The following is a 16,204-nucleotide window of genomic DNA, read 5'->3' as shown; positions in this document are numbered from 1 at the left end:
TCATGGTGGGTGTTTAGTGGATATATATATATATATATATATATATATATATATATAGTTTTCAACATTTAGCATAACACTATTGTTGAGGAGGTTTGGAGTAGCGCAGGCTATTATCTTGTACAGTATCCCAAAAAGCTCTCACTTACCGTATGTTATTGTTTTGCAGTAGACTCTTTTTAAAAGGCGTTACATTGACTGCCAAGTAATTGCTTTCAATCACTGTAGTGATTTAATAACAAAGGTTTTCCTTCGGGGCTACACAGTGTCAGTATTGTTTTAAATCTTCGCTTCTTGTTTTCAGCGCCCGAGGGCGGAGCAATGATGTCGGTTTGTGAAAGCGATCTACAACGTACCATCTACACACAGCGGGCTGCGTGACGTCACAGGCAGGGAGAGAGGGGGTGTGCCAGTATCACAATGCATCAATTTCAGTGCTAGAGCGTTCGGGCTCCATTCAGAACTACGCGCTGTAGTATGGTGTGGGTGTGGATCGGGGCAACATCAAAATACAACCGTGTGTGTGTGTCTCTGATTCCCTGTCAGTAGCAAGATACAGCAGTCTGAAATACTGTTTTAGTGAGAGAAGCCTGGGATTCCAACTCAGGCTGAAAAAAAAAAAACATATCCAAAAGAAACTTGCAAACATGTACTATTAGCAGGAGCGAAGTAGAGACATGAGGATATTTTCACGACTGAACAGTACTGTATTATAGTTAAAGTAAGCACACCAAAATATACATCCACCGAAACAGAAAGGAAATATCCTAGAAGCAATGTCCAGGAGAAAACAGAGCAAACCGCGGCAGATCAAACGTAAGTAAACTAGTTTAAGTACGGTTGTTGCCACGGCGGTGGGTCTACCGAACGATGTTTTTTAATGTGTCTTCGTAATTAACGGGGTTGTTATTTGTGTTAAAAAGTAAAGATCTGTTCCTGTTTTCTTTAAGCATGACACGGGGAACGCGTCTCATACTTTTAAGGTACATAGCGGATTAGTTTAATCATAGGAACAGCATGAATTTGAATGTGGATTACTGTGGGTTGTGAGTTATCTTTCTACTTAAGTGTTAATGCCATAAACAAACAACCCGATTAATGTCATCATGACTAAGTGAGTCCTCTGATCACGACCTAGGGCTGTCAGAACCGGTGAAAAGATGTTAAGTTAAAACAAGGTATGGTAGACATTGAAAGTCATATAAAGTATACACCGTTAATATTATGCCGTACTGTCAAGTAATGCGCTTGTTCGGAAACTGACTTTTGAAAGTGCAGACGTATAACTATGTTTCATTCGATTTCGCGTGTTTTTGTTGCAGGGTTACAATGTGTACACAGTACTCGCAAAGCAAACACCGGTGGTGAATACGTTTACAAAACAGAAGGGGAGCTTCTTTGCCTATTTTTTTCGATCCAAAGCAGTTAGTATTAAAACAGCTGTCAGATGGCTTCTATTATATTCAAGATTAAAGATGAAAAATGCTGATAATCTGGTCAGATTTTTTTTATTTTTTAAGCCTCACAGTATTTAACATTACGTTAACTCCTGTATACGCCTGTATAGTGTATTCGTTTATTTTTCTCAGTATGCTCCCCACCACATGAACAGCACAGTTGAAATGCAGGCTCCAGTTTCCTGTTAAATTCTGTTTTGGAAGCCTCTGTTCTCTGAAAAGGCTGATGTGAAAAACAGATAAGGCCGATCTGATCACAAGGCCGATAGAGATTTAAATTGGATCGTTTTTATTTGTTTTCTGTCTGTGGCTGGCTGTTCCCAGGCTGGAGTTGCGTTCTATCTGTCCATGCAGCGCTGTTTCCAGCGAGATGGGGCCTCCTGATTAAACGGGAAGCTGATCTCCCTCGCTGATAACGGTTACAAGCAATTGGATCTTTTTTTTTTCTTCAATCTATTTCTTTACCTCGCTATAATGCTTTGAAGCGCTCGGCTCATGTGTTTTTTTTATTTCTTTATTTGAACACTTAGCTTGGTATGTGCGCTCCTTCATGTAAAACCTTTGTCACAGGAACGTGATCTCACAGTTGATACAATTTAAAAAATAAAATTTAATTTGTCTTAAAAAAAAAAAAAAAAAAAAAGGTGCAATAGTGCTACAAGCTTTGCTGCTATTTTGTCGCGTTTCAGTTCCCGTTCCAAAAGATGCTCGGTCTTGATAAGTAGTAGCAACATTTTGGAGGCTGGGTTTGACTGGGGCAGAGTGGGCTGTACCAAAATAAATATTGACGACAAGCCTTTTCTGAAGTGTCGTTTTATAGAAAGGGACTGCAGGGAGTTCACAACGTTTGATCGTGGTTGTCATTAATTTTAAAAAATCTTTAGGCAACAGGAGAAAACACTTAGGGTATTTGTGCTTTCTAAATATTATTGTAGGTAAAAAGTTCTGAGACAGTTTTTTGGAAGTTAAAAACACTTTTTTCTGACTGAGAAACGGATCAAACACGTTAGCCTATTATTATTATTATTATTATTATTATTATTATTATTATTATTATTATTATTATTATTTATTCATGGTCAATGTCAAACCATCTCGTGTATGTATATGTAACAACAACTACAAAACACTCAGTTTTGTTAAATTAAGGATTACTAAAAGAAACTAAAAAAAAACAAATACAATCACAAGTTTTGACAGTCTTTTTTAAATGTCTTTAATTGTGGATACATTAAGAGACCTCTTGTCAAAATATTTGATACTTAGTTTCCTGTAGTATTCGTTTTGTAGCCTTCACTGTATGTCACTCGGGAAGATAGTCCTTTGAATGATAATGAGGATGAATATGCAAGTAAAATATATTCTCTAAAAATATATACTTTTTTTATTATTCCAATAGTGTTTTCTATATGATTGTGTAATGTGTTGTTGTACGACTCCAACGGCACAGCTATTAATGCTACAGCAATTGTAATATGGAATTTAAATAAGACGCTACTGAATGTTCCCTGCGTAATTGTTTTCCATTTTGATTAACACATGACTCATAGAGACTAGCTTTACTTTTGTCATACACTAAACATATTTTGTTCGCTGCTCAAATGTCCTCCTGTTATCAGCTGAGAGATCGTGGCTGTTGATAATTAGCACCAGATCTAATAATGACACTGTTTGTTAAAAGCTAAAACCCAAAGCTTCCTGCTTCGAGTTCAAAAATAATTCTGACGGTTAAATGTGAAACGAGATAAATGGGGCGCTGATGGCAGAAGAGATAGGTTGCTGAGGCCGATGCAACTGATAAAAATGGAATGTGAATTTAAATTGCATATAGCTGCCATTTTGTTATGGGACTGGCTTGTGATAACTCCACGAGTTGAACAAAAAAATAATAAGGAAGATGATAAAAGTTGAATTGGATGGCAATTCAGATAACGTAAAAACTGCCAGATTTGAGAACAGTCGCTAGATGCTGCATGCCTCCCTGTCTTCTGTTAGATTTATAATGTTGATAATATATGGAGCTGGTGATTTTCAATACAGATAAGTCTGTCCTAGCAACATAGACTAGAGGGTGAACAGAAAGAAAGAGAAACGCAATGTTCAAATTTCTACCATCTTCAGCTGGACAGTGAAATCTAGGTTGAGTGAACTGTGGTCCAAAGAGGTCGCGTTTCTTTGTTGCGTGTGAAAAGTTAATCAGTTTTTAGTTTTGTTTTTAGGTGTGTCTCGCTTTGTGCTTGTGCGAATTACAGATATAACAGAAGATGGATTTACTTGGACATCTGAAGAAAAAAAAATCAGGAGAAAACATTTAGTGTTATATTGCATTCTAAAAGAAAAATGGATCTGGCATTGCATTGTTTGATTTGCTCACTATCCTCTCGCAATATCCAAACACTTGCTAGAAGTTAATGTAATAGTCTAAAAGTTTCAATGTATACTTTGAGAAACACGAGAAAATCAAGCCACAGCAGCTGCAGCTGCTGCTCTCTGTTGCCTGTTTTTTTCCCTTTGTTCTGCTTTTAGCTCGATGTGAACTTTTGATAAGCCCTGGGGCCTGATCTCCATGCAGATAAAGATTGCCAACTCTGATAAGAGTTCTTATCTCCGTCATGCAGACTGGAGCAGGACTCTACTACAATAACAAACCGGAGCAAATCAGCAAACTGGAGCTTTGGCATTCTGTTCCACTGCTCATGTGATTCATGCTGTTGTATAATTAAATGATAGGTGTGATTCTTGCTTTTTTTCATTGCATGCATTGTTGTCAATTAATTTAATTAAAACTAATACAACCTATGATTAACTGTAGATGTCGTGTTAGATCAAGCTCTGATAGGGATTTTGTTCCTCCTTGATTGTTATCTCTGAATTTTCTCATAAAGGTCTTTATGTACGGTATGCAGAAAAGTAGCAGAGCCAGCAAGCGGGTTATGTGTTGCTGATATTCTTCACTGATATTAGATGGTGAGTGATAATATATCAGCATACTTGATAATGTATCATTTCTTCCTGTTCTGGTTGCTAACTTCAAACCTTGTTTTGAATCTTCTCTAAAGCAGAGCACGCCAGTCTTGCATTAGGGTGATGTGTTTCATGGCTACCAATACCATACAGGTGCATCACTTTTGCTTCAGTTAAAAAAGATTGTCCAAAAGGAGTCCCCACAGAAGAGTGAAATGCAATAGCTAGGATCCCATGCAGTATTTTAAACAGCCTTGTTATCAGATGACTGCACAAAACAGATGATATTTAAGTTTTATATAAATAAATGGTTAAAAAATATGTAATTTTACATAGGCAAAAAGGTTGGTACATCTTATACTCCCAACAATGTAAGGTTCAGCTCTTATAAAGTGGCAGTGTCCCAAAATCATGTAGAATTTTACAATAATATACAATTCCTTCAGATTCCAGTTTGTTTACATTCCCAGCAGGTTGTTTTTAGACATAGGAACACAAGCTGCCTATGTGCCCCCTTGAAACCAACTGTCCTCAACTTGGTTGAATCCCAGGCCTCCTTTAGTGAAATCCAATAGTGAACCAGCCTACTTTGCTTAACTGTCATCTATACGGCCAGCATGGATGCCAAGTCTAGACGATAGGGATGTTATGAGCACAGTTGCCTGCTGAGGTTCACTTCATCACCTTGTTTTACAATCCAGGAGCAGAACGATCCCTACCCAGCAGCTTACAATCTACTTGTGGGTACCTACTACTCTTTACATTGTATGTGTTGGTGATAACAGCAGATTGTAACCAGAGTGCAGAGGGGAAGCAAAGTCCATTAAGAAAGCGCTAAAGCAACTGAAATCTACCTACCACTACCTCATGGCTGGTTTGCAGTCAAAACACCCAAAAACAAAGGTGAAGACAGATTGTACAGCTGGCAGTATTACTTGGTTTGATATCTGTAAAATGTTAAAGGACATAAAATCTATCCGGTTCCTTCAGAAATCAGGTTTCAGCGGGATAATACAAATATTGTTTACTGCAACAAGAAGACAAGGTAGTTTAGATTACAGCTACACAATTGCACCCTACTATAAAATACTGTCTGCAACTATTGCTATCACACATCTTTGTGTGTGTGATATTGTGTATGCATCTAAAAGTTCATAATCTTTTTTTATAGGATAAGCTTTTGTTTGCATTACACTGTTGTAACCTGTGAAGTTTTGCTTTCTACAAGTGCCACTAGTCTGCGCCATGCTTATGATTTCACACCAAAACTATCAAACATCTCCGTCCAGTAAGTCATTCTAAAAGGGCCTTGAGGGCATGCTTGAGTGAAAATCAAGCATGCTGGTGACGAGAAATGTTTGGCCATAACTGACAAGCTATCATTTTAACATTTTTGTGGTTAAGATAGCTCTGTGTACGCAAGGGAGCGTGTGTTCATATGTATACAAATAAATATACTGTATAATACATTATATTATGTAAAATACAAAACCTTTGTCTCTCTCCACAATAGACACTATTCAATTATTTGTATAAAAGTTTATTAACTAATTGAGACAACTGGAGCTACAAATAGAATTACGCATTCGCTCAGCTGTTCTGTCGAGTAAATCTACTGTATTTAGATTAAAAGGTCAGAGTGAAATCTACATTTTATCGGCTTTCTGTATTGGTACATGTCATTTTTATACCCCCAGTTTGTGATTAGGAAAGATTTAAATGACTGCAGTCTTCATTTTATCTTATTTTATGAATAGCATGACCACTGGAAATAATATATATATATATATATATATATATATATATATATATATATATATATATATATATATATATATATATATATATACATATACACACTACCGGTCAAAAGTTTTAGAACACCCCCATTTTTCCAGTTTTTATTGAAATTTAAGCAGTTCAAGTCCAGTGAATAACCTGAAATGGTACAAAGGTAAGTGGTAAACTGCCAGAGGTTAAAAAAAAAAAAAGTTTAGGTTACCAAAAACTGAAAAATAATGTACATTTCAGAGTTATACAAAAAGGCCTTTTTCAGGTAACAAGTAATGGGTTAACAACGTACAGCTGTTCTGCAGCAATGGAAGTAAATTAAGCCTTGAAAGTTGATGCTAACAATTCCTACAGGTGTCCCAACTTTTGTTGATTACTTACAAACCCTCTGTCTGTATAAAAGCAGTGTTGGAACAGACTGTGTTACTACACTCTCTTAAGCATTATTTGGACAGTATTGTACTGCAGGAAGTAGTATATTGCTCTCATAATGGCGAGAAAAAGGCAATTAACAAAGGAAGACAGACAGACCATTATAACCCTTAAAAGTGTAGGTCTTTCCTTTAGAGAAATTGCAAAGAAAGCCAAGGTGTCAGTGAGTACAGTTTCCTACACCATCAAAAGGCACTTGGAAACTGGAGGAAACTCTGACAAGAAGAGGTCTGTCAGACCCAAAGCCACAACAGAATCAGAAGACAAGTTTCTGAGAGTCAACAGCTTGCGTGATAGGCGGCTCACAGGACAACAGCTTCAAGCACAGCTTAACACTGGTCGAAGTAAGCAATTCTCAGTTTCAACTGTGAAGAGAAGACTTCGAGCTGCAGGTTTGACAGGTCGAGTGGCAGTAAGAAAGCCATTGCTAAGATGGCAAAATAAGAAAAAGAGGCTTGCCTGGGCCATGAAGCACCGCCAGTGGACTACTGAAGACTGGAAGAAGGTCTCATGGACCGATGAATCAAAATTTGAAATCTTCAGTTCATCACGCAGGGTTTTTGTACGCCGTCGAGTAGGCGAAAGGATGGTTCCTCGGTGTGTGACACCAACTGTCAAACTTAGAGGAGGAAGTGTGATGGTCTGGGGCTCTTTTGCTGGATCCAGAGTCGGCGACTTGCACAGAGTGAGTGGCACCCTGAACCAAAACTGCTACCACAGCATTTTGCAGCGCCATGCAATACCCTCTGGTATACGCCTAGTTTGTCAGGGGTTCATCCTACAGCAAGATAATACATAACTCCAGGCTATGTCAGAACTACCTTAGTAGAAAAGAACAAGACGGTAGGCTTCAAATCATGGAATGGCCAGCACAGTCTCCAGACTTAAGCCCCATCGAGCTGGTTTGGGATGAACTGGACAGAAGGGTGAAAGCAAAGCAACCTACAGGTGCAACACATTTGTGGGAACTTCTACAACAGTGTTGGGAAGAACTTTCCGAACAATATTTGATTTCCATTGTAGAAAGAATGCCACTAGTGTGTTCGGCTGTTATATCTGCAAAAGGTGGCTACTTTGAGTCAAAAATTTAGAATAAATTTTGTTAAACAAAACGATTTCATGATTTCTTTTTTATCTCCAATTGTTTATTTGTTCTATGCTTTCATTTCAGAGTACATTGAGACATTAAACTGCGTAAATTTCAATAAAAACTGGAAAAATGGAGGTGTTCTAAAACTTTTGACTGGTAGAGTGTGTGTGTATATATATATATAAATAAATAAATAATCATTCTGTGTATGAACAACTTTTTTTTTTTGTCTATTGACACTGGTGTACAATAGAAGACACAACCCAAGTTCAGATACAGAGGGTCTACTGAATTGATGAATGTTTATTGTCAAGTCCAGACCCCTAATATCCTTTAATTTCTACAGACTTTTCTAGTGTGCCTGTATATCGGTCGATGCACTGCAGTATACCATCTTGATCATGAACTTTGCCTTAGTAGCAGTATGTTTTATTTGATAATTGTTTTACAGATTCCTTGAAGCCACGAGCCAAACCAAGAAACCACCAGGTTTGTTAATTTGGCATTGGCCATCTGAGACTTCCATTACTGCCATATTAATGTTTGGGCTTCTGGGAGGCACACTGTCAGTCCCCCATCTGTGGCTTTCCTCTTGTGTTTAGTCATGCAGTTTGGGATCTTCATCAAGCTGGGACTGAACTCCTGGACCAAGTGATGTCTTTCACTAGATTGGACATGTTGGACATGGACGTTCTAGCTGCTGGGTTTTTTCATGATTTATTTGACCAGCTCCAGGGCATGACACCAGTGATTGGCTGGGTACTAGTGCACTTTGTCTGGAATTTAGGTGCCCTGGGCTGATTGCGCTATTTAGAAGAAATAAAGAAGTCCAGGTGTATCTGTTTAGGCTCATTTCCAGTAGGAATTCAAGAAGCCGTACAACAGCACAGTTATTGCAAGATACTATATGATGTTTAGTTATGATAAGATATCCATAACTGCTACCAGGTTTAAGCTTAATTGACTTGGGGAGGTGCAATCTTGTTTTATATCATTTTTTTTTTCACAACAGTGCATCAGAAGATGATTTATGAGTGACAGTGAAAATTAGTTTGTTGTTTGGGTGGGGGTGGGGGTGGGGGTGGGGGTGGGGGGTTGGGGGGGAGTGAACATTGAAAGTATTTTGGTCTTAATCTTACCCAAATATTCATTTAGAGGATTTAGAGTTCCCTAGTTTTTTTGAGAAGTGGTTTCAATGAATAAACAGTTTGAGTTGAGTTTTGTTGGGTCTTTCCAAGTAAAAGGAAACAGATGGCAATGGAACCTCTTATTTTATTTTGTCGTCGATGTCTGTGTGGGTTATATGAGGAACAGGAAAGCATGGAAACAATAAAGTTATTTAATAATTCCCATCAGGGGTGAAATCTCCTTCGGCTGGTCACAATTTGTCAGGTTATATGCCCTTCAAGTAGTCATGTCAGCACAGTTTATTGGGAGCTCTGCTTGGCCAGGGGTACTGTTACCCTGTAAGTGGAAACACGTTGCAGAGCTGCAGACATTAAAGAGAAGTAGGCTTCTGGTGTGTGACTGTGAGATCTAACCTTTGCAATTGGTTGTTGTGACATGACAACCCTCGTGCCCCGCACACATTGCTTTATCTGTTTTATACATCTATAAATACACGCGAGCACACTTGTACTGTATATTTCTATGTATGTACTCATGATAGACACGTAGGCATTTATAATCGCACAACTGAATGGTCAGGCGATGTGGTTTAGGATGTTGTGGCTGCACTCACTCAAAGCTTGTAGTCTCTTATTAATTTAATCAAAGCAAGAGACATGCTGCGTTTATTCCTGCTTTGAGCTGTGCAGTGGGCTCAGTCAGTCTACTTTGTCGTACCAGGAGCTTCCAGTTGCATACTCTGCGTGCATCCCACCTACAGCCAGTCATATTTAAGTATTTAGATAATTGAACTCATTGATGAAAGACAAGGTCAATAATCTCCAAGTAATACCTGCTGCGGAGGATATTAATGCTATTCAAAACCCTACAAGTGTTTTTCTTTTCTTTTTTTGTGCGTCTATGAAGACACTTATATGTGTTTTTTAGGTTATATTTTGGGCTGGATCACTTTGGCTATTTGTAAGTTATGTTGCTGTCTTAATTGCATTTTAAGGCCTGTTAGTTTTTAGAGGACATCTACCTGTGGGATATTCACTATATTGGGAACTTGATTGTCTGAAACAATCCATGAGGTTAAGTTAAGTTACTAACCGTATACAAAAATGGCCACTGATATTGCTCTTTGATGATGCAGACCCACCCCCCAGGTCCAGTGTAGGTACGGTATAGTAGCTTACTCTAGAGTTTGCCCAGAAACCTATGGATGCAATACATCTAGATCTAAGATGTATACACAACTGTGTTTTATATACTAAATGTATAATTGTTTGTCATGGTTTTAGTGAGAATTCAGCAGGTGCCAGTGTACCATTGGTATTTAACATGGAATTTTCACTCCTTTAAACGTTATTGCATTTCCCTTTTTAATCCTTTCATACCATATTCCGCCTTCTGCCATTCCTCTCTTCTGTTCTTTTGTAGAGCTACTCCTTCGTCCTTTAACAGCCCCTCTGTTACTAGCTTTCTCTCTCTCCCTCACTTTCTTTCTTTCTCTCTCCCTCTCTCCCTCCCTCTCTCTCTCTCTCCCCTGTCCAGGCCTCTCATCCAGGTTTGTGCAGTATGATAATGCAGAAAGCTGAACTGGCCCTATTACTGCACAGTGATGGTTGAATTGATAAAGGCTTGATAATAGTGCCGATAGCAGTGACGGAGCGGCCAGTAGCCTGGCCGCTCCTCCTATTATCATTCCCCTCCACCGATCAGCTCCAAGCGCTCTATCTCTTCTCCATTTCCACTCCTCTAAAAGATAAGAATGGAAATACTGACTTCATAGCTCACTGATTAAAGTGTCTGCCTTTCTTGATAATACGCAGATAATTTTTTCTTTGGGAGGGAGCGACAGAAGGAGAAAAACTCTCCTGTTTAAATTGGTAATCTTCCTTTTTGTATGCTTTCTTTCCAAGTGTTTTAATGAGCATGTAGGTCAGTGTAGATTGGAGTGCAGTACAGCTTATGTACCTTTATACTGTACATTTTTTCTGTGAGAAGAACGCTGAGGAAAGAGTATATTTTGTAACTTGACCCTTTTGATGTTTTTGAACTCTTTGGGATACAAGAAGATGTCCTTCCAAGACTTGAAGGGGATATGATATTAGTTTGACAGACTAGGTAAATCTTATTTATATCATAAAAAAAAAAAAAAATCCATTGCAATTTACAAAAGTTTTGCTAAATGAAACTTTCTATTTTATGTTACACGTTATCCTTTTAAGATCCATATTATCAGTCATTTCATTAAAACTCATAAGGTGTATTTTTTGCCTTAATGCACACATACACGAGTTGTGTAGAAGTACAGTACAGTGTTTTGCTGTGGATTGTCTGGTGCATGTTAATAAACATTTCCTAAACTATCTTCACCTGATCATTAAATATTTACTATGATCTGGCTATTTTCGCTCCGTACAGTGTATTGAAAGTGAAAGATTTCCCGTCTGGAATTGTATCCCTTTTGATCTCATTTGCATAATATAAAGTTGATTATATCGATGCTTGTTTATTTGTACCATGTTTCTTGTATAAAGAATATTAATGCATATGTGTGTGTGTGTGTATATATATGTATATATATATATATATATATATATATATATATATTGTACCCCATAGTGTTCACAAACAGTTTTATCATTCTAACAATTAAAACATTTGTGACCTCTAATATAAATATTAAAGACTTGGAAGATTTGGAACCTCCTGTTCCCTGCCAGGTTTTCGTGCTTAAATGCAAAGATATTCCTTCCATTCGCTGCAGTAGTGAGTTTATTCAGGAGTTGTGAGTTCTTCACATTAAAAGCCATTGCATAAGGTTAATTTGATACTAACCCTGCAAACTTCATTTTTAGAGCAGTAGTCCCTTCCAGTTGGGCTGTATGAAGGAGAAAAAAACGGAAGTGTGATAAAAAGCTGAGATTAGAACACGACTGTTTTGTGCAGGAGTTTATATCAATGTTATCTATCTCTCTTTTTCACTCTCTAAGCTGTTCTGTTGTTTTTTTTACTCTTATCTCACTCCACCAAAATGCCAGGAACAATAAAAAAAACAAAAAAAAAAACACTGCATAGATTATTCATAGGCCTCCGATAAAATGTTAACATTAAATTAAAAATAAAAGTTTTTTTCTTTCTTTGCAAATGAGGTTGTCACAAATACAGGATGAATTGTTTTGCTTTCCAGCAAGATAGAGAATGATTGACTCCTTGGGTGTTACGTTACTTAACCCCTCACAGGCTGAACCAAAAAGCCTCTGCTCTGCTTACTTATTCAGAGGTTGATGTGTGGTTGCTGGTTGTATTAGATAAGGTGGCCTGCTTGATTCCTCACTAAACTGCAATGCCTGCTAGTAAGGCAGTAAACATTTCAATAGAACCCGAGAATTGTTGCACCACTATGTACCTATGTCTGGTACCCATTGATTTTTGTATTCTGAATATTCTATAAAATACATAACTAGAGACAGTTGAAGTGAGTAGGGGAAACCTATTGTAAAGACAAGGCTTTTTTTTTCTTTCAATGCATATGTTTAGGTTTTGTTGTATGAATAATAGGGAGATTTATTTATTGCTGGAAGGAGGGGCCAAGGCTGAATGACTTTAGCCCTCCAGAAGAAAGGAAAGAGTGTCTCTGTACTGTCGTTTTCATCTGAAATGTAGCTGCTCAAATGGTGTTTATATCTTTTAATGATGGGGTGTATTTAAACGACCAAACTGGGAGTCTTCATGCCAATCAATTTATAATGAGAAACCCTCCATTGGAGTGCTGTCTCATTTTAAAGATAAACTACATGTGTACAACTTGTATGTGAATATGGAAAAGGCTTAGATTAAAAATTGAATCCGCAACATTGCACATCCTACTGTATGGATTAAGGGGATGTCTAGCATTCTGCAGTGAAGTGCCTGTCTTAGTAATTTAAAATGTCATATTTACTAGCTTTTTTGAGTCAATGTGCAGTCATTTAAGATGGATGTAAAAACATTGTGTGTACTTGATACTGTGGCCTATCCCACACAAGGTGTAGGCTGATCAAATCAGCCCTTCAGTTTCTTATAATTTATCCTACTTTAATGACTCAATGCATATACGGAAGTAGCCCTAACTGTAGGAGAGGTACCAGAAATGGGACCCTCTTGGTGAATCAGTAAATCCCTGGAAAAAAAACCCTCACAATGGTTTCCTGGTACTACCTATTCCCTCAATCTCATACCAGTAATTTGCTGAAATAGACTGTATATAAAACAGCATATTAATAAGCTCTGTCCTTCTATATCTCTATATGTGTCACAGGGCTAACTCTTACTGCCTCAGGCATTATTTGTTTGCAAGACAATTGTATCCCTATAAATATATGAAGTCACGGTGCTACTGAAGAACTTGTTTAAAAAATCTTTAAAAGCCAATAAACCTGGTTGAATTTTTTTTTTTCTGACCTGAGAAATAACTACATCTTGACTTTTTTGGGTTTATATATTCTGGATACAGGGAAAAGTAACTGTTCTTGATCGAAGTCACCAGAAGTCTAACTTAATTTCACAGAGTTAGCTATCAGTTAGCTATACGTATTTTCCCGTTGTCATGCTAGGTGGGATTGCATGTTTAGAATGTGTTTGTTATTGTGCTTGAGATGACACTCTTACCAGATTTAGACGTGGAGTTGCTACTTATAGGATCCAGTAGGGAGGTGACTTGCAGTAATTGTCATCTATAGATAGTGTAGGTAGTGATAAGTATGATTTGAATTGCCATGCTGGTATTTTTGCGTTAATCCCGAAACACCAAGGTGGTCTAAACCTTGGAAAGCACTAAACAAAGGCGGAATGGGGGTTTATCCTCCATATGGGTTTTTATTTAAATGAACTGTCTGGGTGCTTATCAAGTTTGATAACAAAGCTGAGAATCTGTGGTGTGTGTTAATCTCCCTGCGCTTCTATCATGTGTTATTCTTCTACATGCTTTAGATCGAGACATAACAGATCTCTGTGATGTGCTGAAAGTTACACTCGGATCCAGCCCCCCTCGCAGGCTCCTGGTCTTCATTTCACAGCTTTCAATTGACCCTGGCCGCCATTGAAGGTCACTTTCAACTTTGTTGTTTTGCTTAGAGATGCACACGTACTAAAATGTAATTCATTGATGTGTGTTTACTATCCATTTTGTTTACATTGCCCATCGTTTTAGCTGAAGGGGAACTGTTTGCAGTGAACCCAATCGATACGCTTTCCCCCTAGCAGTAGGAGGTAATTTATAGCTCAGGCTCAAAATAAACAAAACAAAAAATAAATATCTTAAAAAAAGTATTATATATATATATATATATATATATATATATATATATATATATATATATCCATTATAATATGTCCATTAAAACTCCATATTGTGAACTATTTAATATTGAGACCAGTGGAATTCTCCTGGTCACTGTCTCATTGTCTCTCCTTCGAAATAGTCGAAAAGCTACACCCCCCCCCCCCCCCCCCCCCCCCCAAAAAAAAGTGATTGAAAGTGTTAATCTTCTGACAAGAGATTCTCCCCTCTGTCTTTTCCCTTCTCGCATTGTTTCTGTTTTAAATCATGTCGCACAGGAAGAGCAAACCCCTTCACATTTCTCCATCTGCTTTATCAGGTGAAAAATAGCACTATCTCTCTAAAAAATTATTTTTTTTGCCAGCAAAATATTTTTTTGGAAACCTAGCCGGGAGATTTTGATCCTGTTGAATTTGTTTTGTTCTGGGTTATTTATTTCTCTCTCTCTCTCTCTCTCTCTCTCTCTCTCTCTCTCTCTCTCTCTCTCTCTCTCTCTCTCTCTCTCTCTCTCTCTCTCTCTCTCTCTCTCTCTCTCTCTCTCTCTCAGATGTGAATTCAGTATTAGTATTAGTAGCTGTGTCCCCTGAAGTAAAACAATCTCCTGTAATCTATCAGTGTTTTATCAGGCCTATCTGAGAGTGGAGAATGGCCGGGCCTGGCGATGGCGCCGTGCTTGGGAGCTGATAAAGTTTTAGAGTTCAGCGGTGATGAATGTTAAGTAACTACACCCTTGTTAGATAGGATATGAACTTGGCAGAAGGATCAGGCCCTGTTTGAAACCAATCACTCGGATATCTGAGCCTCGTTTTCTCAGGCTTCCTCACCCCAGTCTCCCCCCTCCCTCTCTCTTCACTTTTTCTTTCTTTCTGTCTCTAACAATAATGCACAGGGCTTTCAGAACCTGCATCTTCACAATTTGAAGGGTACAATTCCTCGGTTCAAAACCCAATCGTAGACTATACATGCTGATAGCGTATAATGACCAAGAATTACTTACTTTTCTATTAGCATTTACTTAATCAGAGTGATCAGAGTCTACACAGCAAGTCATTCAGTCTAGGGCAAAGTTAACACAGCCTAATCCGATTGTTAAAATAGCTGACGTTGATTTTACTCACCTGATAATGTCTGTCTGCCTAGTTGTCCCTATTTCATCACGTTTTCCATTCCTGGACTATCTATACACCTGCTGGGGGCTGAGGAGGTGGGGGGGGCAGGGTTACCCAGCCCTGCAAGGCTACTGTCACCTTTTGAGTTATCAGCTTGTGTCCTCTAAACAGGTGCCTGATCTTGATATCGGGTTTAACTTTCTCTCAGGTCATACACAACTTGAGGAAGAAAAACACCCTGGCCTCAAAGTTTATGGCGCTGCCATACTTTTGATAGGATTATCAACATATTTCAGTCCTTCGGTACAACTTTTAGCTGGAAATTGGCATCACAAAGCAGATTAGCAGGGTCACCAAGGCTCACCTAGCAAAAGCACCACTGCTTGGAGTGCAGGACAAGTCATGTAAATATGGGGGCCTACAGGTGGCGCTGCAGGGCATTACAATCTGCTAGGGATGATTCACCTCATTGTGCTTCAGTGACCTTCCTGGTTACATGCCAAATTAGTCCATATAGAGACTTCTAAGGCTTGGCACTTTCCTTTTTCAGAAGAATGGCGTTTTTCATTGCTTAGGTTTGACAGGTGGAAAGAGGCGCTTGATAGCGACAACAGAGGTCCTTTGTTGACCGTCAGTCCTTTGAATTGGCCAGTTGGATGCAGTGGTGAGGGGACATTGGAATTGAGCATTTTAAATTGCGTAGAAGAAAACAGCGGTAAAATATGATCAAAAATGGATTGAAAAAACAAACAAACAAACCAAAAAAATACATTATGTGAAAGAAAATTCCTCCTAAACACTTGATTAGCAAAACAAAACGCCTGTCTTGAGAGGAGTGTGGAAAATTGAGCATCTGCTGTGTGATCATTTAACAACCAAGCTGCTTTGTTTAACAAGAAAAAGAGAAACGATTATCAAAAGTCTA

General features: G+C 38.2%; 1 protein-coding gene across 1 annotated transcript in view; it reads left to right on the top strand.

Annotated features, from left to right (window-relative positions):
- The first annotated feature begins 451 nt into the window (after positions 1–451).
- zfpm1 (zinc finger protein, FOG family member 1) overlaps positions 452–16,204 on the top strand; it is a 76,824-nt gene continuing 61,071 nt past the window's right edge. Inside the window, exon 1 of the mRNA XM_034904672.2 lies at positions 452–816. Coding sequence (XP_034760563.2) covers positions 777–816 — 40 coding nt within the window. The 5' untranslated portion in view covers positions 452–776. The remainder of the gene's footprint in view (positions 817–16,204) is intronic.

This window comes from Acipenser ruthenus, chromosome 20 (genome assembly GCF_902713425.1).
Source record: "Acipenser ruthenus chromosome 20, fAciRut3.2 maternal haplotype, whole genome shotgun sequence".
NCBI lineage: Eukaryota > Metazoa > Chordata > Actinopteri > Acipenseriformes > Acipenseridae > Acipenser > Acipenser ruthenus.
The sequence above is the reverse complement of the archived record's forward strand: the minus strand, read 5'-3'. Positions and strand labels throughout refer to the sequence as shown.